This window comes from Podarcis filfolensis (assembly GCF_964270895.1).
Source record: "Podarcis filfolensis genome assembly, chromosome: 6".
Classification (NCBI taxonomy): domain Eukaryota; kingdom Metazoa; phylum Chordata; class Lepidosauria; order Squamata; family Lacertidae; genus Podarcis; species Podarcis filfolensis.
Genome location: NC_139609.1, coordinates 77646646 through 77673062, shown reverse-complemented (window position 1 = coordinate 77673062; position 26417 = coordinate 77646646). Strand labels below are relative to the sequence as shown.

Here is a 26417-nt window from a genome sequence, read left to right as displayed (position 1 = left end):
GAAGTATGTTCAAATATAGGCAGGGCACTGAGGCCCTCAGACCATTGCATGGTGGGTATTTATCCTTCGAAGTACAGTGGTACCTCAGGTTAAGTACTTAATTCGTTCCAGAGGTCCGTACTTAACCTGAAACTGTTCTTAACCTGAAGCACCACTTTAGCTAATGGGGCCTCCTGCTGCTGCCGTGCCGCTGGAGCACAATCGCTGTTCTCATCCTGAAGCAAAGTTCTTTACCTGAAGGATTATTTCTGGGTTAGCGGAGTCTGTAACCTGAAGCATATGTAACCTGAAGCGTATGTAACCCGAGGTACCGCTGTATAAATGAGTTGAAGGGTCTTAATGTAAAATGGGTAGGTAATATGGGAACTGGGACCCCATTTCCCATTGCTAAGACTCTGAGCAATTATTTAATTGGCAAATGTCTGAGACGCATTCCACCCACAATATGCCTTGATTTCGCCCATAGCTTCCTTGAGAATAAATGTTTGCCTACACCTAAACAACAGCCAGTGGGTGTATTAAAGTAGGAAGCCTCTTTTGACAAACAGAAAACAGAAGGAAGGATGTTTCAGCGCACAGCTGCTGGGAGATGAGGTTACAATGCGAAGTTAAACAAAAGCAAAGGAAACAGATCCCCTCCTGTGTGCAGGGAGATGGGAGCCAAGCAAGTAGCTGCTTGGTTGACATCACGGAGGCCGAGCATTGGATTACAACAAACAGGGACTTACTTGGCAAGGGAAGGGAGTGAGGAAACGCCTCCTGAGCCCTAGAAGTGCGACTGCATTTAGCAGCTATTAACGCAAGGAAACTGGAAGTCTGAAACTGTGACTAAGCTGTCTGCTCTGGCCCTTTGACATTCCACGCACACTCACACTTGGGGGGATGTGTGGGTGACCGAGCCGCACTTGAGCCTTGAGTTTTAACAGTTGGGGTTCCTAACTCGCCACACTGAGAGCTGTTGGAGCTTGGAGCCATCTTCTGTAAGTATAACTTCGCATTCTGAACAATGGAAGGCAGCCGCCGCGTTGAAACCGTCGCTTTTATGCCACAAAATGTAGAGTGTTATATAGTGAAGGGCTGAGTTGCGTGATTGCCTGGGGTCCTCCCTAGAACACATTTGTTTAAAAGATCTTTTCTTCCACATGAACTTTTCGGTGTGTGGCAGAATTGTGTTCACCATGAAATGTATAACAGCTGTGGGGGAAAAGCAATGTTCTAATGATTTATCAAAGATTAAATGAAGGGAGCAACAGTGAAATGAAGGGTGAGAAATCTTTTGCAGTTGAGGGGAAATAAAGCGAAGTTTTTACAAAACTGAAATTCAACTATTATTAAAATTACTGGTTTCATGCATGTATTGTATTTGTGTGTGTGCATGAGAGTTTTTTTTGACTCTGGAAATAATTGTATTTTATATGGTACAGAATGACCATCGTATTCTGCCAATGAAGGAGTTGGACAATGAGGAATTTTTCAGTTTTATGGTTAAGAATATTGTCAAGCTCCTTCACCTGTTGTGAATGTTAACAACTGTCACCACCAGTTAACAAGTGATTGAGAAGAGAAGGAACATTGTGATGTTCACAGTGGATTGGAGGCAAAAAGTTGGGCCTAAAAGGCAGGAATGGTTGGTGTGGAGGTCCAAACTGAAAAACTCAATTCGTCCTGGTAGCTAGCAAGCTAGCTAAGATGAATTATATATCATAATTTATTATTTATAGCATTCAATTCCTGCCCCTTTGCCAAAAAGACTCTCAGAGTAGTGGCTTACAAAAGTCCATACTGAGGCAGTCCCTGCCTTGAAAGTTCACAATCTAAAAAGACATGGCACGCAAGGAAATAGGAATGGGAGGGAGGAGGAAAAAGCAAGCTCAAGCATTAATTCAACAAGTTACAGGTCTTATAAGTTCTTATATACAGTTCTTATGTATGAATATAAATTGCTGCTTACTTAGATACCGGTATTTGTTTTCTCAAGCCCAATAGTGGCTGACTTGCAGTAGCTCTCCAAAATACTGAACTTGGAACCCTCCTCATACAGACCACTAGATCATGGGCTCAGTCACTGAACCAGGCTCTTCGCTACAGAGATCTGTTGGCTGTGCAAATTAAACCCAGGTCTGACCAGTCCAGTGTTTCACCTATTTGAGTCTCTTCAACAGTTTTATCTCTTCTCTATATCCATCTTAATGTCTGTAGGAAAAAGTAATGGGTCCTTTGGCCTTGAAGTTTAGGCTGCCTCAATAATCCCTGTGATTAGAAAAGCACCTTAGTACCCTTTATGCTGGGGGACGCAGGTGGCGCTGTGGGTTAAACCACAGAGCCTAGGACTTGCTGATCAGAAGGTCGGCAGTTCGAATCCCCGTGACAGGGTGAGCTCCCGTTGCTCGGTCCCTGCTCCTGCCAACCTAGCAGTTCAAAAGCATGAAGTGCAAGTAGATAAACAGGTACCGCTCCGGTGGAAAGGTAAACGGCATTTCCGTGCACTGCTCTGGTTCGCCAGAAGCAGCTTAGTCATACTGGCCACATGACCTGGAAGCTGTACGCCGGCTCACTCGGCCAATAAAGCGAGATGAGCGTCGCACTCCCAGAGTTGGCCACGACTGGACCTAATGGTGAGGGGTCCCTTTACCTTTACCCTTTATGCTAGATCCCTGTTGATGGTATTGCAAACACATGACAGTCAAAAAGTAAAGGTAGCCTTGTTGGCCTATGAGAAAAACTCCAAAACCCACATTGGGCCAACCAGAATGTCACAAAATAGTGTGCAAGCTCGAGTTCTCCAGTACTCTTAGATCAGGCTCAAAATTCTCAAAATGTCTGCCCTCGGGACCCACTCATGAGGGCTGAGATTTACTGTGTTGGACTGGGGCTTGGGAGACCAGGGTTTGAATCCCCACTTGTCCGTGGAGCTCCCCACACGACACATACTGGATGACTTCAATCTTGGGTGCGAATTTTCATAAAGAAGTCTATTGGTTGCTGCTACTGGTTAATGGAAGGTTGGAATAAACTTTACCATGAAAGCCAGTGTTAGACTAGGGGCTAACCCACACTTCTGTTTGCCCCGTGATATTTTCTATTTGTCCCATGGTTTCCAGCAGTGCCGGATTTACGTATAAGCTAAACAAGCTATATCTTAGGGCCCCACTCTCTTGGGGCCCCCCAAAAAAATTAAAGAAAAAAACAACCTAGATGTACATTTCCAAAATATAAGATAAAAAACAAATAAAACAAAACCTACATACAGCAGCAGTGTTTTGTGTTGTGTAGGCTCCTATGATGCAAGCAATGGGTCCTGCCTGCTAGCCTGCTCCCTAAAATATCACTGGTTTGCTCATTTCTATATACAGGGTGCCTACAGTCTGCATGGCAACATGTGCAAATGGCTTTAGAATCCTATTAGGTCCAAAATTACCATATAGCATATATTCAACACAAAAAAAGCTACAATTTGTTGTTGACAAAGGACAGCTGGACATATAAAGGGACCCATTACCTTCAGTAGCTTAGGGCCTCCTCAGACCTAAATCTGGCCCTGGTTTCCAGAGATGGGTCTGAAAGGTTTTTATATTGTCCTGCCATTTCCCTGGGGGAAGCCACTATTTACTGCTGAATCAATCTGCAGAAAACCCAATTGATGTTTGTTCCTATTCAGTAGTAAACAATGGGGTTTCCTAGGGAAAGGTGGGACCTCTCTTGAGATCATGTGATGAACGGAAATAGGGAGGAGCTCTAGAAGTGGGGAGATCTAGATTCAAATATCCACTCAGCCATGGAGCTCACGAGATAACTTTGGGCCAGTCTCCATTTTTCAGCCTAATCCACCTCACAGGACAATTGTGAGGATAGGATGAGGAGGAGAATTATATATGCCACCTTGAGAATGGGAACCATTTATATTATACTTGCAGAAACAATGGAAGTCGATAGACTTGATGGCAGGATTTAAATAAACATTCACACTATTAGTATTAGAAAATGTTTAGAAGATAGAGAAATGTTATGATATATTTACTTTTACTTTTTTAGGTTTGATGTTATGTTATTAATAACTTTTTCTGTTAGGAGGTAGCAAAGTGGGTGAAAGGAGAAACAAACCAGAATCGGAAGTTGGGGGGAGCCTAGGAGGGGAGGGAGGAAGGAATACATAGTAAATGTTAAGAATTTGAGATGTATGTAATGAATGAAAAAGAAAAATGAATAACATTTTAAAAAAGAGAATGATATATGCCACCTTGAGCTGGAGGACAGGTGGGATATAAATATATAAAATCAATCAATATTCTTTCATGAGCCTCTGAAGGAATTTTATACTCTCTTTAGGAATACCCACACTTATATTGCTTCTGTTCCACTTTTTTTTTTTACAAAGTAATAATAATAAATAAGAATAAAAATGTGCACTCTACCCCCGAGACCATTCCAATGTAACTATCCAACCTCCCAAAATAATACTAATAATAATAATTTATTATTTGTACCCTGCCCATCTGGCTGGGTTTCCCCAGCCACTCTGGGCGGCTTCCATAGAAACCAAAAATACACTAAAATATCACAGATTAAAAGCTTCCCTGAACAGGGCTGCCTTAAGATGTCTTCTGAATGTCAGGTAGTTATTTATCGCTTTGACATCTGATGGGAGGGCATTCCACAGGGCAGGTGCCACTACCGAGAAGGCCCTCTGCCTGGTTCCCTGTAGCTTTGCTTCTCACAATGAGGGAACCGCCAGAAGGCCCTCGGCGCTGGACCTCAGCATCCGGGCAGAACGATGGGGGTGGAGACGCTCCTTCAGGTATACTGGGCCGAGGCCGTTTAGGGCTTTAAAGGTCAACACCAGCACTTTGAATTGTGCTCGGAAACGTACTGGGAGCCAATGTAGGTCTTTCAAGACCGGTGCTATGTTCAACATTTCAACACCTCTTGCGGTGGTTTGATCCCTTTCCGTTTTAACAGTACAAATTCTATAGACACCTCCCATATCTCCTCCCACTTTTAACTGTTATGGTTTCCCTCAAAGAATGCTGGGAATTGTAGTTCCATGAAGCACCTGAGGATTCTTTGTTAGAGCTCCCGATTCCCCATCGTAGAACTGCAGTTTCCAGTGCTTTCCTAGGGAATATGCCTGGCTGTTAAAGTATGTGGTATAGCTGTACCTTTTCTCGGAAGCGTCAAGTATTGATGCCCACTAGAGAAAGAAATAGCAAAACAGATTAATGACCTGGCCTTCACCTCCTCCAATGTTTATTCCACGCAACAAGAGATGTCATGATGACCTTCGGATCTTGCCATCACCATGACTTATATCTTTAAAGGATTTCCTCTTTGGAACAAAAACTAGTCTACGTAGCATTTGTTGGACAGCTGTCCTTCTGGAGCATCTGTACTGAGGTCATTTGTTCCATCGTAGAAATTCAGATAACAACAGTTACATCCTCCATCTATACCTATGGAACTGGCACTGTTTTGTAACCAGATATAGTTGTACTTCTGATACCTGCTGACCTAAAACCAATTTGTCCTTTTTAGGACAGCTTTGTTAGATTCTGAAATGTGAAGGATTATATCCAGCTTTTTAGTACCTACATCATTTGCTTTCTTTTGATTCCGGAGATCAAACTTTGATTAAGAACAAAACAAAGTGGCGATGATCACATCCTTGCTCTGGAAGGCAGACCAGCTCATGTTTTCTTGTTGGTGACGTTTTTCAGCTCGGAAGACTGCAATACACTAGTACTGGTCAGAAACCAAAGAAAATATATTGACTGAACATTGGGAACAAGCAGCTGAAAACAAGGAAACCCAGAGAAGTTTTAAAGTGCTGAATACAAGCCAAAATCGTTAAAACCGTGGAGGGGGCGGGGATTTTTCTATGAACTTCAGCTAACTTACCAAAGACATTTCCGGATCTCGGTCCATCTGCTAGGGAAATTCCAGAATGAAAACTCAGCTGGATACAGGCTTATTTGCATACTTTGCAAGGAACCCAGGGGGCAATAAAATAAAACGAATCAGTGAATATATAGGCCATTTTTTCCAAGCCAGAAGTAAAAATAAGGAGAAGATATGAGTGGGAAAGTTTCCCACACCATCTTGCCACATGATTAGATAAACAGAATCTCTACATTACGGACTTACCTGATACAGTATAACCACCATTCTTTGGAATTGGAAGATGGGTACATATTGTCATGAGTGTTCTCAGTATCTCACCAAACTATTATTCCTGAAATTTCTTAGGGGATGCTAAGATGATATAAAATCAGTATAACTTTCTAAAGCAGATATGGCCTGCACAGTATCTTATCCACCCTGACCCAGCAAGAATGCTAAAATATCCTAACCAGAGCAGATTTTAGGAAGCGGAAGCGGGAGGAGAGGAAGGGGAGATTCTGTTGTGCAGGTGGAAGTCAACTTATGCAGTGCTGGATACAATGTATCTTTTAAATTTTCCATTTCCCTTCCAGTTCCCCTTCAAGTCTTCCCTTCCCTTCACACTTGTGGTCACAGAGTCCTCAAAAGGGTCCAGAATAAGTGTTTGCTAATGATTAAGGACCACGTTTATCCTCCTTTTCTTTCTACTTCTTCTCCAGAACTACTTGGTGCCTTCTGGTGCATGGAGCTAGATGTCTGTCCTCAGCAGAAGGAAAATGAATTAAGTAAGGTATGTTCCCAACACACACACACACACACACACACACACACACACACACACACATGTTGGTGGCTGTATGCATGTGCAAGCACTGTATAATAATAATAATAATAATAATAATAATAATCGTAATAATATTTACCAGTATACCCTGCCCACCTGACTGAGTTTCCCCAGCCACTCTGGGCGGCTCCCAATCGAGTGTTAAAAATAATACAGCATAAAAATTTAAAAACTTCTCTAAACAGGGCTGCCTTCAGATGTCTTTTAAAAATAGGATAGCTGCTTATTTCCTTGACATCTGATGGGAGAGCGTTCCACAGGGCGGGCGCCACTACCGAGAAGGCCCTCTGTCTGGTTTCTGTAACCTCACTTCTCTCAATGAGGGAACCGCCAGAAGGCCCTTGGCGCTGGATCTTGGTGTCCGGGCTGAAGGATGGGGGTGGAGACACTCCTTCAGGTATACAGGACTGAGGCCGTTTAGGGCTTTAAAGGTCAGCACCAACACTTCGATTGTGCTCGGAAACTATTGCAGATATTCATATTTCGCAGTTTGAAGCAACTGGATGCATAAAAACTGACTCCTTTTTGGAAATGAAACACTGTCAAGGCCCATAAGAACTGTCTTTAAAACAAAACGAAAGCATCATATGATGGTGGCCTCATAGCAAGCAAGCAAGCTAACAAACAAGTAAGGGGAGCTCAGCCAGCCAGTCCACCAGCCCTTGCTATTGCAAATAGACAAACAAGTGCGAGGCCAGGCGGGCCAGCAGGCAGCCAGGTGTTGCGCTGGCCTTACTTGTGCTTGCTGTGTGACAGCCAGACATAACAGCTGTTGAGCATTTTTTGTGTGCAAAAACAGAAAAACTATGAAGCCCGGACACTGTTTCCGGCCAGCCAAATCCCTTTGGCCATTCTCCGTTGGGTCACAAAGGCTGGGGGCATCCTCTGTGCAGTGGCGTAGCGTGGGGGGTGCAGGGGGGGGCCGGCCGCACCGGGCGCAACATCTGGGGGTTAGGGTTAGGGGGCGCAAATCCACAGGTTAGGGGGCACAAATCCACGGGTTAGGGGTGCAAATTACTTGCCTTGCCCCGGGTTCTGACAACCCACGCTACGCCACTGCCTCTGTGCCCCAGAGAGGGGGCTGTGTGGGGAGAGGCACCTCTCTTTAGGGCAGGGGAGCAGCTCAGAGATCAGGGGCAACGACAGCTGCTGCCTGGCGGACTCCCAAGGAGAGGGGAGAGGAGACTGAGGGCACACTTCACAAGGGAGGGTGTTCGAAAAAGGGTGAGAGGCTGCCAGCTCTGCGGGCAAGGGGTGACGTAACTGGGCTCCTGAGCCCCACAGGGGTGCCACAGAAAGAATGTAGCTGGTCAAGGGAGCCGAGGCCTCAAAAAGGTTGAAAACCTCTGGTTTAAGGACTCCACTTGGTGTTAAGTTGGTTTGAGAAACTGCATTGAACAGTATAGTGGTACCTCGGGTTACAGACGCTTCAGACTCTGCTAACCCAGAAATAGTACCTCTGGTTAAGAACTTTGCTTCAGGATGAGAACAGAAATTGTGCAGCGGTGGCACGACGGCGGCAGCAGGAGGCCCCATTAGCTAAAGTAGTGCTTCAGGTTAAGAACAGTTTCAGGTTAAGAACAGACCTCCAGAACGAATTAAGTTCTTAACCCGAGGTACCACTGTAGTATTTTGTGGGTTAAACCACAGAGCCTAGGACTTGCCGATCAGAAGGTCAGCGGTTCGAATCCCCACGACAGGGTGAGCTCCCGTTGCTCGGTCCCTGCTCCTGCCAACCTAGCAGTTTGAAAGCACGTCAAAGTGCAAGTAAATAAATAGGTACCCCTCCAGCGGGAAGGTAAACGGTGTTTCCGTGCGCTGCTCTGGTTTGCCAGAAGTGGCCAATAAAGTGAGATGAGCGCCGCAACCCCAGAGTCGGCCATGACTAGACCTAATGGTCAGGGGTCCCTTTACCTTTTTACAAGAGACATATGCATTTTGGATAACGTCGTGTGAACATGGGAGTAAAAACCCAGCACTAGCAATGTGGTGAGTGCTACAAAGCATGCATATCTTATTCGTTCTATATGCTGCATCGGACAGTTCTTGCCAAGTCAAATCATCTGTCCCACTCATTTGCAGCACTGCACTAGGACTGAAGCAAGGGATCTAAATATAGTCCTGAATTCTCTGCCTAATGAATAGTCCACTGTGTGTAGTATGGCAAGACTGCTGGAATTTACCCTAACCTATCCTTGCTTTGTTGAGGCACACTACAGTCTTTTTTGGACATGCAGTATTTACTGTACATCCCTGAGAAAATCAGGAATTTTCCAGCGCCTTCAAAGGAGCTCAGACAAAATGAAAGCATTGTTTTAAAACAAAAACAGAAAACCAAGAAGATGGGGGAAGACAAACAACAGCATCTTGGGAGAAGAGAATGCTCCCTGCTGCAATTCAGCATAACTTCATTCCATAGTGACACCCTCTTGGGTCCTACTTTATTTCTGTTTACTGAGAGCTGCAGAGAGAACAAAGTTTTCTGCTTTCTTCAGATGATTCAGATTTCTTTTGTGGGGAAAAACCAGAAGCTTTTCTTTTAGGAATAATTGGTGGAGAGGTACCTACCAAAGAGGGGGGGGGGGAGTTTATGTATGCTACCACAGCTGCTTGAATGATTTATGCCCAAAGATGGAAGCAAGAAACAGTTCTGACAAAGGAAGATTGGCAATTAATGGAAGAATAAGAAATCAAGAGGAGAGACTTTTAAAAATAGAATGGAGGAAATTGATTGACTATTTGAAGACAAATTGGAAACAAATTAAAAGCATTAGCGGGACTGATAAAAACATGTGCAGTAAGAGACAATTCAGGGGAACATAAAGGGAAAATTATAAATATATTTGAATTGGATATACAGTAATAAAAAGATATGAAATAAATATCCACAGAAGGGAGGGGAGGGAAGTCGAGGGGGAAGGTAAATTAGATTTGTAAAGATTTTGTTTTTAGAATAGAATCATAGAATCATAGAATCATAGAGTTGGAAGAGACCACAAGGGCCATCGAGTCCAACCCCCTGCCAAGCAGGAAACACCATCAGAGCACTCCTGACATATGGTTGTCAAGCCTCTGCTTAAAGACCTCCAAAGAAGGAGACTCCACCACACTCCTTGGCAGCAAATTCCATTGTCGAACAGCTCTTACTGTCAGGAAGTTCTTCCTAATGTTTAGGTGGAATCTTCTTTCTTGTAGTTTGGATCCATTGCTCCGTGTCCGCTTCTCTGGAGCAGCAGAAAACAACCCTTCTCCCTCCTCTATGTGACATCCTTTTATATATTTGAACATGGCTATCATATCACCCCTTAACCTCCTCTTCTCCAGGCTAAACATGCCCAGCTCCCTTAGCCGTTCCTCATAAGGCATCGTTTCCAGGCCTTTGACCATTTTGGTTGCCCTCCTCTGGACACGTTCCAGTTTGTCAGTGTCCTTCTTGAACTGTGGTGCCCAGAACTGGACACAGTACTCCAGGTGAGGTCTGACCAGAGCAGAATACAGTGGCACTATTACTTCCCTTGATCTAGATGCTATACTCCTATTGATGCAGCCCAGAATTGCATTGGCTTTTTTAGCTGCCGCGTCACACTGTTGGCTCATGTCAAGTTTGTGGTCAACCAAGACTCCTAGATCCTTTTCACATGTACTGCTCTCAAGCCAGGTGTCACCCATCTTGTATTTGTGCCTCTCATTTTTTTTGCCCAAGTGCAATACTTTACATTTCTCCCTGTTAAAATTCATCTTGTTTGTTTTGGCCCAGTTCTCTAATCTGTCAAGGTCGTTTTGAAGTGTGATCCTGTCCTCTGGGGTGTTAGCCACCCCTCCCAGTTTGGTGTCATCTGCAAATTTGATCAGGATGCCCTTGAGTCCATCATCCATTTTCTTGTTAAAATATTTATAAAATCTGAAAACTTTTTTTTTTTAACATTCTGTTTCTACCAATAGTTTAAAACTCATCTCCTATGCAAAATAAATGTGCTATTGGAAAGTTGCAAATCTGCAGAATTCAGGAAGAGCACACAGGGAGAAGGATACTATCCCAAGCTTCTCCACAATCCCCAGAATATTTATGAACTTTAAAAAGTTTTCTTTTGTAGAAAACCGAATAAGGCCACAAACCAACAGCAACACAAGAATATTCATGTGGAATTAAAATTAAAAAAAAAATTTAATGTTTTTTTTTTAAATTAAAAAGATGGCCGGGCTGCCTGATGCATTAGGTATGTTGAAGGGGCAACCCTGATGACTCGGCCAGCATTCAATTCTCCAGGATGCTTGTCCACCTTTGGTCCCCACCTTGCACCAGGGTCTCACCTAAAGCTCCTAGAAGCTGCCAGCATGCAACAGCAGCCACACCCTGGGTCAACTGGCTGGCTAAACCAGCTGAGGATAGCTAACAGATCTCAAACCCTTGGTGAGTTAGGGATTTCCCCTGTGGCGGATTGAGTGGACAAGACCAATAGTGGGTCCAATGGTCAAAAAGGAAGTTTCTGCTTATGCATGTGCTGTAGAAGGAAGTGAGAGGTAGCCCATCTAGGAGAAGGAAGACTCTGATCCTCAACCTCTGTGACCATTCGGAATATCTTCGGGAGAAGAAAAGGCTAAGGAGTAACACCTACACAGATTCGGAGTGGAGTCCCTAAGATGGTTGGATGGTGCCTTGGGCATCTCCTTCCAGCAACTCCTGAAGCCAAGCTGTTGCCAGGCATATTGCTCTGTGTTAAGTTGTGGGTGAACATATCAGACGACACAGTGATTCTTCAAACAGCTCTTGTTTATTCATAGGCCAGAACAGAACTGAACTGAAGGGCTTATATAGAGCTCCACTACAACGCAACTGTAACAACTTTCTGTAACTATCCAATCACTGAATGTCACTTTCAATCCCTTATTTGCATATGTGGACCTGAGTGAAAACTATTTACAGTATCCCCCTGCTGGCCCAGGGTGAGAACTTCAGTACATAACACTCTGCTTTCCTTTGGACCACATCACTGAGACTGAGCTCCCTGCACATTGCCCAGGCTTGCACCCCGGTGAGGTCGCTTGGGTGCTGCTAACATCGTGGTTTGACTTCACCCCTGGAGACGCACTCCATTGTCTCTCGAGACAGACGGATGCCAACAGGACAAGGGATATGAATGTATTAGCATATTAAGGTTAAACTCACCCATAATTTGTACTGCATTTATCAGATTGTAGTGACTGAAACTTTATTTTTCCTACCCCGCTGTAATAAAATGTCCCTTTTGACATTTTCTCTGCTTGTGGATATGAATTTTTTGGGCTTAAGCACATTTTCAGGACTACACACATTTTGACTCACGTGAAAAGATTCATCTCTCATGTTCACATTTTTGGGTTCATGTGCGAATCGTGCTTATTATGCATTTTCCTAGAGACACATTTAACGCTGATAACTTGTTGGTATTTACCTGCGCAAGCCAAGTTGCAAAGCCAGGAGCGTACTGCAGGGCACACATTTGATGCCTGCATTCACCTTCCATGTCAGAGCTCTGCCCATATTTGTAATATGGGGATAATGATAATATGGGGATAATGCTGGCTGATGCGAAAAGCACAGGCTGCAGGCTGCACCACGAGAGGGAGGGGAAATATGTGTCATTTCTCCTGTGGTCCTTACTACCGCCACCCAGTGGATATCTTTAGCTCCTGCCGGACTAATTTCTTTCCTGGGTCAACCAGCTCTCTAAACTGGATAGTATGGTAAGGCAATTAGGGGCCTAATTGTTCCTTTTTGGGGGTGGGGGGGAGACACTATTTGCAGTACTGCATGCTTCCAATATGTTCAACACCACCCCCCCCCAAAAAAATATCTGCAAACAAACCAAATTTAGCTTTTACTAAAGGTTTCTATAAGGCAACAATTTAAACAGCTGTTAGTAAAATAAAAATAAAAACGAACATTTAACCACTAGAACAAATGCAAACTACACAGGAAAACACATCCTGATACCCAGTTGAGACTAAGTGTTAAAGCAACTCCCAAGCTTTTCAGTGTTAGCTTTGATCCTGGAAAATCTGCTGCAGACCTCTGGCTTTTTCCTTCTGGTTTCTGTACTTTTTTGTTCAATAGCACTCTAACAAGACAATCTAACGATGTCTACTCAGCTGCAAGTCCTACTGAATTCAGTGGGGCTTCCTCACAGGTAAACAGAGCTAGCTCTCTTCTTTGTCCGTTCTACTTATACACCTCGTTTCCAGTGCTTGCCAAACCTGTCAGCTAATCAGAAGCGCAGTTTTATTTGCATTTATCGTCTTCATAATTTATTTGGTTTCTTCCCACTCCCCCAGTCCCCTTTAAGGCTTTAGGTTTCCTTTTCCCCTTTAGCGCCAAACATCTCGGCTGAACCTTTGCCCCTTCTGATCGAAGCAACTCGAAAAACATAAACCAACCGTTTTTATGATAAAGAACAGAATATAAAATGGTGAAACAATCCTCTTGTAGTGCATTTGAAGTGCTTTCGGCATCTTGAAAGCACTATATAAAAGTTAATATTTAACCTCATAGCATTGCTGTGTATTGCCATCCTATGTAATCTGAAGAATCCTTTTGCATTCAACACACACAGCCACCCACCAGGACTAGCCCACACATGAGGCAGACTGAGGCTGCTGCCTCAGGCGGTGGAATCTTGAAGGGCAGTGCTCCCGGGGGCATCTTGCCCACCCCTGCTGCTGCCATCAGAGAAGCAAGGAGAAGCGGCAAGATCTCGTGAGAGTTTTGCAAGATCTTGCTGGAAGCCGCCTCTGTGTGATGCCGGTATGCAGGGCTTCAAAACAACAACAAACCTCTGGTTACGTGAAACATATTCAATAAACACACAAGACGTAACCGGCTGTCCAACATAGAGTCAACGGCAAAACAAGGCTTAGATTCTGTGAAAGGATTCTGTGGAACTGCAACAACCTTTCATGTGGATTGTTGGACTCTATGAACAGAGAGGTGGAATAGACACTTTCACATATATGGACCTTATGCAGAAACTGATTAGAGAATGAACTGATCCACTGGGTCTTCTACTTTTTTCGTTGAACTTTATGAGCTTCTTCTGTTGAAATCTACAATTCAATACAATACAATGAATAGTATACATTATTTTTTCAAACGTACAGCCAGTTACGTCTTGTGTGTTTATTGGGTATGCAAGGCTTTGGCAAAGGCGGACCTCACCTTCCTATTCTGCCTCAGGTGGTGAAACAGGATGGGCTGGCCCTGACCCCCACTAACAATGAGTAGCCCATGGGTGCCGAGGAAGGCAGAAGGTAGTTCCAGAGCGATCTACCAGTAGATCTCGGAATGATTTGCAGTACTGGGTTTTTGTGTGGCAGGGCTGAGAGTTCAGTTTTGGAACTGTATGCAAATGCCTGGGCTGAACATGTGCTCAGAGGCTAGTTTGTGTTTGTCTCAAGTTGGCAGATCTTGGGTTCTAGTAAAAAACCCAACACACACACACACACACACACACACGATCCCTCCCAATTCTGAGGTCTGCCTGCCTCTGGCATACGATATAAAGCATTCAGTCTATATGCGCCATAAGCTTAGTCATATTATTCAATGGTTCATGTTAACGTGAATAATATTCAGTGGTTTGAACTACGGATATTCAGGTACTTACCTATATGTAAACCAGGTGCTACCCACTTGATTGACATGCAGTAATTCCTCCCATACCTGGATAATCATCTACTAACAAAATCTCCAGGGAACACGATAACCATATAGCTTTAATTGCTATTGCTGGTGAAATGTTAACAGGAAAAATTGTAGTGATTCTACTTGAAATTTGTTATCTTGGGGAAAAGCCCACAACCCTAATATTTCCCCCTCTCTTTCGAATAATACTGTCACAGTAGCCACAATGAAAAAGCCCAGAGGTCTTCTTGATATCCAATACTTGCATCAAATAAGATCTTAGAAGTAAGTAATCTGTACACTTTAAATCATTCAAGAGCTCCAGGGGAAAGTTTGAACACTGGCTGGAAAGGGCAGGAGGGCAGTTATTTTTAAATGCTGTTCTCAACTTTTCAAATAGTTGTGCAAATTTATAAACTAACTGTATCTTCACCGGAGATTCAGTATGCCTGTGACTGTTGAGGGCAGTTCACAAACGTTGTTTCACCTGAAAAAGCCGAGATAAGGATATAATATATGCACAGTCAAATCATGAATGGATTACACAATTCATATATTTTGTAGACCCACTTGTGAGGGTTTTAGCCTGAAAGGCAGCCTAAAAAATACAACAACAGCAATAAATATTTAAAAAATCTGGATGCTGCCTGTCCCATTTTTTCTTGGCATCTTGTGAAGTGAACAGTATCTATTGGAAATCCACATCCCAAAAAAACCTAGGCATGGAAAAATTTAAATAAATGGCCTCCCCAGGCCACTCAAGGCCAAATTGGGCATTACATGCAAATAAGTAGTATACTTCATCAGTTCAGCATTCCCCCCCTTTTTTACTATTGTATTTTGCATATCTCTTTTCTCCCTCCTTTTTTTCTTTTTCTATTTTTTTACAAAGTAATAATCACAAATAAATAAGAATAAAAATGTGCACCCCACCCCCAGGACCATTCCATTGTTAACTATCCAACCTCCCAAAATTTCAACACCTCTTGCAATGGTTTGGCCCCTTTCCGTTTTAACAGTACAAATTCTACAAACACCGTCCATATCGCCTCAAAATTATTTCTCCTGTGTATTCCCTGTCTTACCTTAATGGCACATGTTAATTTTTTCATTAATAGCTATATCCCACACCTCTTTACACCATTCTTCCATTTTAAAGTCTTCTTGCCCCTTCCAATTCCTAGCTACCATCATTCGTGCAGCTGTCAATAAATCTGTGAGCAAGTCCTTCACAGCCTGCAAACCTTCCACAACTTCAGCATCCTTTTTAAACCTGAAATGGCAGGTTGGACTGGAGATATTGGAAGAGAAGGGGGTGCTTAAGCCTTTCTCTTGTGAGCCTTCCAACCCTTCAATGCTTTAAACCAGTGGTTCCCAATTGGTGGTCACCCACCAACGGGGTCTGTGGCAGATACCCATCAACTGTCTGGGACATTTCATTTTGGGGGGGCTGTGCTCTTATGCAGGTCACATGACTCATGTGGGAGGGAGCATGGCCCGGAAGATGTGCATCCTGGTTTTGTGCCAGGGGCGTGTTGGAGGGTATGGTGGCACCATTCACAAGACTACCAGAGGGATAACATTTTCAAAAGCAGAGGGTCCATGGTTTGGCTTTTGAAAAACAAGGGGTACGCAGTACTTAGCTAATCGGGAACCACTGCTTTAAATGGTTGCTGTGCACGCATGCCAGTCCACATTTGCCTCCCTTGGGGAAACAGGTAAAAAAAGAGAGAGTTGAGAAGAACTTTTAATAGCTTGTACTACCACAGCCCTTCTCTTGCTTTGGGGGTGTGGCAATATAATCCCATTCTTCTCACTCCATCCTGCCATGTCCTCTGCTCTGACAAGGCTGAGTGGGGCGAAGGATTCCATTCAGAACTTGCAGGGCGGAAAGAATTGCACATGTCTGTTTCACAGTTGAGGCTGTTGGATCTTTAACTGCCAGGTCATTTAAAAAGTGGGTATGTGGCAGGAGTAATGGGGGAAGGAAGTTGCTGGAATTAGATAACAGGTGAGGGGTACGCATGGGAACAAAGGGGAGCAGCTTCACACATTCATTCCCCATTATGCCAGTTATAGGCCGAGTTTAAAGCCTAGTTTAAGCTGCCGCCCTTTTCTGGAACTAAAGATGGCCACTGGCAAATGGCTGTCGTGGCACAAGATGTAGGGCCTCTGGTTCACATCCACTGAGCCATTCAGAACCTGAAGTGAAGGGAGAAAGCAAGCAAGGAGTAGATAGTACAGGTGGTCGGAGCCAGTGAGTAGCTGAAGAGAGCAGGAGCGCTTATCAAGAAAACAGAAGCTCCCTAAGTATATCTCCATACACTCCAGTTGCCCATATTAATGGGATTTCAGTGGGCATAAACACACTGGGCTGTGCTAGACAGTAGCTCCTGATTCTAAAAAGGAGAATAGGTGGTTAGGCTGAATTACAGGGTTGCTGTAAACCTACTGTTACTTTATTAATGCTTTTCCCAATTCCCCTTCGCTGCAGTAAGTCCACGACTGCTGAGCCTGCCAGTTTAACATTTGGAATGGCCGAGAAAAAAAAGGTAACCTTACTCAAACAATGCCAGAAATGCCTCATCGACATGAATGGAGACATGTTAGATGCACAGGGTATATGTCTTCACTGCAAAGCTGAGGAGCAGCAAAAGAATCAGAAAGGCAAGAGGTAAGGCAGGGTAGAACAGCAAGGTTTGGATTAATTTACGGAACACACCAACTAGATGGCTTAAATTAAAAAAAAAAAGTACCGTATTTTTCGCTCTATAGGAAGCACTTTTTCCCCTCCAAAAATTAAGGGGAAATGTGTGTGCATCCTATAGAGCGAATGCAGGCTGCGCGGCTAAGCCCAAAGCCAGAACAGGGAGACGGAGCGCTGTGGAGCGCTCCGTCTCGCTCTTCTAGCTTGGGGTTAGCTGCGCAAAGCCTCTGCAGGGCAGCGGGGTGCCTTCACCCCGCTCCCCTGCAGAGGCTAGAAAGGCTGTCCCCGAAGCCAGAACAGCAAGACAGAGCGCTGCGGAGCGCTCCGTCTCGCTGTTCTAGCTTGGGGATGGCTGCGCAAAGCCTGCCCTGTGGAGGCTCCAAAGTCTGTCCCCGAAGCCTGAAGCCTTTGGAGCGCAGCGGGAACTTGCGCTGCGCTCCAAAGGCTTCAGGGATCTTTGAGGCTGGTGGTGGGGGAAAGCAGCGCTTCCCCCTCCGCCAGCCCCACAACCTCGGGGGGCAGCGGGAAGGCGGCTTGCCACCTTCGCGCTTCTCCCCGATCTGCTCTTTGAGGCTGGTGGTGGGGGAAAGCAGCACTTCCCCCCACCAGCCCCAAAGAGCAGGTCAAAAGGAACCTGAAGCCTCTGGAGCCCAGAGGGAACTCCCGCTGCGCTCCGGAGGCTTTGGGTGAATGCACCTTGAACGCACCTCATTTTAGAGGGGGAGAACAAGAAATTTCCCCCCCCTGTTCTCCCCCTCCTATGGTCCGGTGCGTCCTATAGAGCGAAAAATATGGTAATTAGTCACACCATTGGAGAATGTATCTATCAATAACTATTAGCTATGTTAGCTAGACAGAGCTTCCATGCTCAGGGCCATGGGGAGGGGAAAATGGGGCAGGGAAAAGCAGGCTCTGCTTATATACTTCCTGTAACAACTTGGTTGGCCAATATGGGGAAGAGAATGCTGGACTGGATGGATCTTTGGTCTGATTTGGTTCTTGTTAAGTCTGGCTGGGGTTGGGGTTAAGAGAGAAAAGAGGAAGCTAGAGCATTCATTCAAAGACCCTGTGACTTGGCTGGCTAGCAAGAGCATCAGAAGAGCACTTCTGCATCAGAGCAAAGGCCCATTTCATCTAGCACCCTCTTCTCCCAATGGCCAGCCAGATGTCGATGGGAAGTCCACAAGCAGGGCATGAGCACAACAGCCCTCTCCCCACTTGTGCTTCACAGCAACTGGAGTGTTACTCAACGCCTGAGAGTAATACTCAGCCATCATGGCTTGTAGCCATCGGTACCCTCAACTCCCAAGGCGTTCTTAAAGCCATCCAAGTTGCTTGCTACATCTTGTGGTTACAAATTCCATACTTTGTGTGCTATGTGAGGAAGTACTTTATTCTGTCTGTCCAGAATCTTTGAATATTCAGATTCACTGAATGACTTTGGGTATTATGGGAGAAGGAGAAAAACTCCCATCTATCTCCACACCACATATAATTCTACACACCTCTATCATGACCTCTCTTACTTGTCTTTTGTTTGAACTAACAAACTTGCAAATGCTTCCCTTTCCTGAACCCTTTCCAGCTCTGCAGTATCCTTTTTGAGGTGTGGCAACCTATTCCAAACGATCCCAAACACGGAATTTTCCTTCTTCACAGCTGCCATATACTAGGCCACGTTACCACCAAGCTATCTACTATTATTCCAAGGTAGTCTTACTTACCATCGCCACTTCAAACCTCACTAGCACATCTATTAAGTTTCGGGATGCACATCACTTTTTACCTGGCTTATCTCTTTGCACATTGAATCACAGTTGCCATTTTAATGATCATTCAGCCCAACTGAATGAGAAACTGAAACCGACATATATGCTCACCCTTCCTTCTGAAGCTGTGATCCTTCATATTCTAAGCTGTAGTCTCTTAGCTTCTTTACCTAAATCCCAAGATTCTGCTGGCAAAATTCTGCTGGCAAAATTCACTTTTAAACAGAAAAATCAAGCTTGGTTGGAATTTTATTTTTTACTTTCATTTTAAAAAATGCAGCAGTAGCATTGTTTTACATCATTTTCTATTTATAATATGCATCACATCTCTATATAAGGTAAAAGGTAAAGGACCCCTGGGCGGTTAAGTCCAGTCAAAGGCGACTATGGTGTGCAGCGCTCATCTTGCTTTTCAGGCTGTTTCAGGAGCTGGCGTTTGTCCGCAGACAGCTTTCCGGGTCATGTGGCTAGCATGACTAAACCACTTGTAGTGCAACGGGACACTGTGATGAGTGCCAGAGCGCACGGAAACGCTGTTTACCTTCCCGCCGCAGCGGTACCTATTTATCTACTTGCACTGGTGTGCTTTCAAACTACTAGGTTGGCAGAAGCTAGGATAGAGCAACAAGAGCTCACTCCATCGCACGGATTCAAACTTCAGACCTTTCTATCAGCAAGCCCAAGAGGCTCAGTGGTTTAGACTACAGTGCCACAGGTGTCCCTACATCTCTAGATACAGACACCAACGCCAGTCCTCAAAATTTAAATATTCAATGCCACCTCAGTTTCAAATGACCGGAGCTGTGACTTTGCACTCAGTGAAATATGCACGCAGGAACTGATCACACCTTTATATCCTGCAGATAAAGTTCTGGGCTCGTGTTACCAAGATACTACCAAGTAGGTGAAATGACATTGCAAAACTGATCAGATCAGATCTAGTACACCTCCGTGGGCAATTTTTTTCTTATATGCACCTGCTTCTATTGACAAATTTTGAAATTTCAGAAGTGAAGCCAATGAAAGACCTTCTTGTGCTTGCTTCACACCTCTTATTCTCTAGGACCAACTTAGCATTAGGGGTGCTTCCAGATGGTATGTTTATTGTGCATTGATCCTGATTTGCTCACAGGGAGGCTAGATGATGTTGCATCGAAGCAAGTGCTATCCTACCCTTTCCATTGCATTTGCTCCTAACTTTCCATATCACAAAAAGTTAGATCTCTTGAGGAAGTAGGTTTGTTGCCCAAGAGCTCCAAATCAACTTCAATTTGCCAGCATATGAATCCTCCCTGAAAAAAAACCCCACACCTTGATCTCCATTCTATCACCACCTCTGGCCTCAGGGAAAAACAAAGCAAAACTCTGTTATAGCTATCGCTCCAGAGCTTTTGGAGATCATCAACTGAAACATCAGTTGAATTAGAGTGGGATACATTGCCACTTTCCCTCCTCACATTACAAAAAAAACCCTTTTCTTTCTAGTTGGTGTCCTACATTTCTTCCATCAGATTCTGATGGCCTCACTCTCAGGCTTGGCTCCAGCAAGATGGATGCATCATGTATCTTTGGACCATGCCTTTGGACTTCAGTCTTGCTGCTTGAAAACAAAAACAAATAAGCACCATTTCATGTGAGAACCTGTTTGATTAATGCCGCTTCCCATACAGCTTAGCCAATCGCCATGCCGCTTATTGAGAGCATCCACAACCTGCTGCAGAACATGTGAACCTTGTCAAGATCCCATGTTTTACTGTAATGGGAGTTAAACATAACCCAAAGACTCCATCTGCTGGCCATACAATGTACTCAGTCCAGCACACCAGACTTGTCTCTTCTCTGTCTTAACAGGAGCCCCAGTATTTCCTAACTAGAACTCTAATATTTCAACCCCAAAGATATTCCATGAGCAATGAGTCCTGTCAAAATCTATCTAGCAAAATAGGATGCAGCCCACAAAAGTGTTTCTTACAAGAAATTTATCATTCTATAAGGTGCTATTGGACTCTGTTCCTCTGGAACTACTTAAATAGTAATCTCCTGAGAGGACTTTTACATTTTCCAGCAAATATATTTATAAGTTATTTACCATGCCTTTTTTCTTATTAAAATCAAGGTTATTTAACACGTATCAAATGCTAAACAAAAACCAATGATAGGAAATGGTGCATGAATTCTGGGAGGGGGACTAGCTTCATTAGCTACTTCTTTGCGAAAGCCACAGTGGGTAGAGGACAATCTAGTTAAAAATGGAAGGAGTCAGAGAAGCTTATCACAGTTTATTGTGGACCCAGTGCTGCAAGTCTTTCACACTGTACACACAATGTTGTCCTCATCAAAATGCCACACATACCCATACCCCCCGCAACCCAGACTTACCACTTCCACATGTATTTTCCATGGATATGATGAATCCAGATTCAACAGGAAAATAATACGGGGCATGACTTTGATGAGGACATTGCCATGTGGAAAACACGGTGCAAAACATGCTTGCATGAGCATGACCACAATGAGCTGCTGTGTATGCAGGCGCCCAGAGTGTCATATGAAGAGTGTGTGTGGTTGGTGTGCAAAACAAAAAAGAAGTTTAGTACTGTATTTTTCGCCCTATAGGACACACTTTTCCCCCTCCAAAAATGAAGGGGAAATGTGTGTGCGTCCTATGGGGCGAATGCAGGCTTTTGCTGAAGCCTGGAGAGCGAGAGGGGTTGGTGTGCACCGACCCCTCTCGCTCTCCAGGCTTCAGGAAGCTCTGCGCAACCCTCGGGAGACCGGCGCGACTTTGCGCCGGTCTCCCGAGGGCTGCGCAGAGCTGCCTGCAGTCCCGGGCTTTTTTTCTTTATTCCCCCCCCCCAAACCTAGGTGTGTCCTATGGGGCGGTGCGTCCTATGGGGCGAAAAGTACGGTAAGTGGTTTGTTGAGACCTCCAGCATTTTTCAAGTGCTCTGATAAAAGAATAGTTTTAGAACTGAGGCAATAGGGTGTCTAGATGCAAAGAAAGGACATCTTTAAATGTCCTTTAAATGTCTATAAGAAGAGAAAAAGTGCAGCTTGTCATATAGGGATGGGGGAAAGCTGCTTCATGGTGCATTTCTAAGTTATTGGCACCAACCCGACATTCTCAATATATGTTGCCAGAAATACGACCAGCAAATGACTAGTATCTATAGTAGCTGCTGTGAAAGCTTGCAATAAGAGAAACCACATGCTGTCTTTAGTCCTCTCCTCAGAACTTCCCTCATTTTTGCAATTCATTGTAGGCTTTATGGTGGGATTGTTGCAGCTTTGACAGTTATTTGTTTTTAATTTGGGTCCTGAGGGTGTCTTTTAATGCTAGGTAAATGTGCCCGGGCCTTTTCTGAAAGCTCCCATCTCACTGGTCCCTGATTGCTGTTCTTGAATACAGCTGTTAGGTAAACTCTGTGTCACCTTCTCATACCAATGTAGCAACCTGATCAGTTGGTTTGCCACAATTTATAGCATGCTTGTTCCAGGAAATAGCTCCAAAAGGACAACACCACAACTCAGAATGTAGGCGTGTATTCTCAGATCCTGAAAAAAGAAATCCAGATCTGGACAAGAGGAAAGACAGTGTGAATTCTATAGACTTCAGGAGTTCAGTTCAGGTCTTTCCATTTTGGACTTCAGACAGATAATATTTCTTGAGGTGGCAGAATGCCCCGGTTGGAGAAAGGGCATCTTTGTAATGCTGAAGGTGAATACATTTCTCAAGGGTAATCAGTTTTTAGCTCTGTGTTCCTTTAGCTCCTCATCAATCATGGACTTTACAGCTGAGCTTGGGGGGAAGGAGGGCAGGGGAGAAAGGATGTTATGCCTGGCAGTATTTTTGTACCAAACCTGCTAAGCTTAGTAGGATGGTGGGGCCCCTCCTGATAACCTGTGTATTGAACATTCATCCCAACGGTGGCCAGCTTTTTTAGTTTCTGTGTTGCATGTTCTCATAGGTGTGAGGTACGATGCTGATGCCACCGTGCCAGCCCAGCCCTGTGCCCTAATCTTTGGGGCTGCAGGAAACAGGGCACCAAAGAACATTGAAAGAGCCAGGCACTTTCACGATTCTCCCTCTCTCTGCTTTTAAAAATTCAGCCATGGGAGACTGAAATCAGGAATGGCAGCCTGGCTGGAGTGCAGAGATGGGCTGTTTAAATTGTTACCTTCCTTTCCCAAAAGCAGGTGATGTGCAGGACTAGGAGAGAAATTTGGTTCAGTTCACCTTTAAAGGTGAATCTATCTAATTTATGCCTTCTGGAACAATACATTGCCATCTTTTGAAAGCCGCACTTCTCTGAATTTTGCAGTACAATTCTCCAGCCAAGAATATGCATGTGTTGGTGAAAACAGCATACAAAAATCCACTGTATTAGCGAACATTGCTTTGCAAATGTGTGTATATTAGGCAAAGTTGCATATTTCTTAAGAAATGTGCATATTAGGAGAGATTTGTACTAAATTGAAGAAGTTTCATGGGGACTTTTAAAAATTGCCACCTGTTGTGGATATGTGGAGAATTCAGCTTAAGAACAGAAAAATGAGAAACCAACATTGAGAGAGTCACCCATACCTGCTTCCCATTTTTGTGAAAATGGAAGTGAAAGTAACCTCTTCCCCTGCCAGCCCTCCACCCCTGCTTTTAGCCTTCTGTGGGTACTTTTCATACCAAATATATATATACAGGCCTGGGTTTACTCTACTGGCATCCTAAGAGGCTTTCTGTTTTCCAAATTGTATCTGGCACTTCCTACCGAGCTAGATGGACACGTGGTCTGCCAATAGGAATTTCCTCTTAAGGCAGTGGGTCTGGCTTGCAACTCCTGAGCTATATGGAGAAAGTGAAAAGGTGTAATTTCAAAATGGCTCCTTGATTACATTGGCTAGTGACAGTGGTTTCATATGATGCTTATGAATTGTTCAGTGAAAATGGACCTCGTGCCCCTTGACGTTTTCTCAACCGTACACATCTCCGTTACACAGGGATCCTGCCTCATACAATGTGAATGAGACGATGGAGACCGAGCCTGCCTATTCTGACTTCATCAGCTGTGACCGGAGCGGCCGGAGAAACGCAATACCCGACCTTCAAGGAGACGCAGCTGCTCTTAAACTGGAGAAACTGGCAAGCACCATGGAGGATATCGCTATTGCAGGGGATGGTGAGTCCCTCTTTGCCCAAGTCCAACCCGAGCCGCTTTTCAGGCAGCTGATCTAATCAGGAAGCTCAGATGAACATGTTCTCTGCAAAACACACAGGGCTTATCTAAATCACTGCACAATGTATACCAGCTACATCATGTAATGCAGATGGGACATAGGTATATGCTACTAACATCCAACTTCTCACACTTCTTAACACGTTGCTGAAGAGGTAGTATTCTGCTGGTACCACTGAACCATTGGCAATAGCCACACCAGCTTTATTAGCTAAATAAATCAATTTCCATCGGATCCAATTCACACAACTCTCTGTTTGATCATTTACTTTTACAGAAAACCAAGATTCGGCCGATGCTACCGAGAAGGAATCTGGACTGACTCCTAAGAGCGAAGACGGCAGCCCGACCTTGTGAGAGCTCTGATTTAGGCTGCGGAAGGGTGGACGACAACAACTACGGCTCTTCCATCTGTTAAGAAACCAAATTGCAATAAGGAGTCCCCACTTAAAGGTTTCTGCCATGGCCATCTGGCTCTTACAGTCACTTTCTGTGGCAGCTGGTACCTTCAGAGAACTGTCTCTCTCTCACTCTGCAACACTACACACCAAGAGATGTTTAGTGACTTGAGCCACTCAGAGAACCTTTTGGCAACTATCTTCCTGTATAGGAAAAACACAATTTCAGTAATAATATATAGACTTCAGATTTTATCGTACAAGGTACATTTTGCTCACACGATAAACTATTATTTATTCCTATCTCCCTGTAGATTGTTAGGTGACTTGTGGTATCTATCTCACTTGTGCACATACTGCATCTCAGAAGTGCTGATTTTTGGGGGGGCTGTGAACATTGGTGAAGAGAAGTATGGGACATAATCCGCCAGCCACTTCTCCAACATGGACACCATTGAAACCAATGAAGTTTGGTTCTTTTGTGGCATAAGGGCAGGTGCAGCCTTGCACAACACTAATTCAGTTCAGTGGAAATTCCACAGGAAGTGTTCTCCATGAAAGAGGCACCAGTGACATACCACTTCTGCTTACGTCGCTGCTTCTTTCTGGTATGCAGAAAAGGGTTTCAGAGGCACAAACCAGTGGATTCAAAAATTGGTTTAATTGTGCGTGCTAAAAAGAGAAGGCAGCACTACTTCAAGCAAACTTCATTACCAAGTTCTAGAGTTCCAATGCCTCTGGTAAATTGTTGCATCCTCTGTTAAGAGTTGTATCTTGTGGTGAAACTTATATGCAGATCCATAAACCTGTTGTCCCCCCACCCCAGCAATTAAAACTAAATGAGTTCTTCGTTCATGTGTTTTGCTCTTTTCTAGCACTTTATGCCCCAGACATGCAGGGTTTTCATTTGGTCTTATAACCAGTGCTTTTTAAAAAAATAAATACTTAACATTTCCTCTCATTTTCCTACTCATATTGAAATACTGCCCCTCAGTGAGGCCAAACTTAGAATCATGAAATGTTTAGGGGTATGCATACCCCCAGGAAAAAGCACTGCTTATAACCCAATCTTAACTATGAGTGTGCCAGAAAACGTTTGCGTTAATTGGAGCACCCCAATTCCTGTGCCAATATAAGTTACTGCTGCAGTGCTGCAGGGACAGATATTTACGATCAGAGTTGTTGTTGTTTAGTCGTTTAGTCGTGTCCGACTCTTCATGACCCCATGGACCAGAGCACGCCAGGCACTCCTGTCTTCCACTGCCTCCCGCAGTTTGGTCAAACTCATGCTGGTAGCTTCGAGAACACTGTCCAACCATCTCGTCCTCTGTCGTCCCCTTCTCCTTGTGCCCTCCATCTTTCCCAACATCAGGGTCTTCTCCAGGGAGTCTTCTCTTCTCATGAGGTGGCCAAAGTATTGGAGCCTCAGCTTCAGGATCTGTCCTTCCAGTGAGCACTCAGGGCTGATTTCCTTCAGAATGCAGTCCATGGGACTCTCAAGAGTCTCCTCCAGCTCCATAATACAAAAGCATCAATTCTTCGGATCAGAATACAGACAGCCATGTCTACCCATGGAATATGGCAGGATTCTCAAAATGGCCTCTGGGGGGCATTAAATCACTGGTCTATGTGTGCACACCTCAAGCAGGGTGGGGTGGAAATGGTAGCTGGCTGCCCCCTCACAGCAACATGATTTTAGCTGTGTGAGTGTGGCAATCTAAGAACAAAAGAACTTTGTTGGATCAAACCCAAGGCTATAGCCCAGCATTGTTTTGCCCAGCAGACAATGAGCACCACATGATAGCCATAGCCCTCTCCTGCTGCTGATATTCAGAGACATACTGCCTTGGTTATATACTAGCACTAGTCATTGAATATCTTGTTCTCCCATCAATTTGTCTAATTTCATTTTAAAGCCATCTAAAATTGTTGGCCAT

At 44.3% G+C, this 26417-nt stretch overlaps 1 protein-coding gene and 1 long non-coding RNA gene across 4 annotated transcripts; both read left to right on the top strand.

The window, feature by feature from the left end:
• The first annotated feature begins 669 nt into the window (after nucleotides 1-669).
• PKIG (cAMP-dependent protein kinase inhibitor gamma) lies at nucleotides 670-25333 on the top strand. 3 transcript variants are annotated; one of them, XM_083619286.1, is made up of 5 exons: nucleotides 670-980; nucleotides 6594-6664; nucleotides 16870-17049; nucleotides 23847-24025; nucleotides 24360-25333. In XM_083619286.1, the coding sequence occupies exons 3-5, from the start codon at nucleotides 16910-16912 to the stop codon at nucleotides 24437-24439; spliced, it is 399 nt and encodes a 132-aa protein (XP_083475412.1). In that variant the 5' UTR covers nucleotides 670-980; nucleotides 6594-6664; nucleotides 16870-16909; the 3' UTR covers nucleotides 24440-25333. The 3 variants fall into 3 exon arrangements, with proteins under 3 accessions (XP_083475412.1, XP_083475410.1, XP_083475411.1); XM_083619284.1 differs by lacking the exons at nucleotides 670-980; nucleotides 6594-6664 and adding an exon at nucleotides 16235-16336; XM_083619285.1 differs by lacking the exons at nucleotides 670-980; nucleotides 6594-6664 and adding an exon at nucleotides 16344-16386.
• On the top strand, nucleotides 19305-23536 carry LOC310764887. Its single transcript, XR_014549323.1, has 2 exons — nucleotides 19305-21449; nucleotides 21765-23536. It is a non-coding gene; the product is annotated as an uncharacterized lncRNA (long non-coding RNA).
• Nucleotides 25334-26417: the final 1084 nt, after the last annotated feature.

Bases quoted from the DNA above. Each gene is read 5' to 3' on its own strand.
- PKIG (XM_083619286.1), top strand. From the start codon at position 16,910: ATGGCCGAGAAAAAAAAGGTAACCTTACTCAAACAATGCCAGAAATGC. The intron at 17,050-23,846 runs GTAAGGCAGGGT...TCCGTTACACAG, and splicing joins AAGAATCAGAAAGGCAAGAG to GGATCCTGCCTCATACAATG. The intron at 24,026-24,359 runs GTGAGTCCCTCT...TTACTTTTACAG, and splicing joins TATCGCTATTGCAGGGGATG to AAAACCAAGATTCGGCCGAT.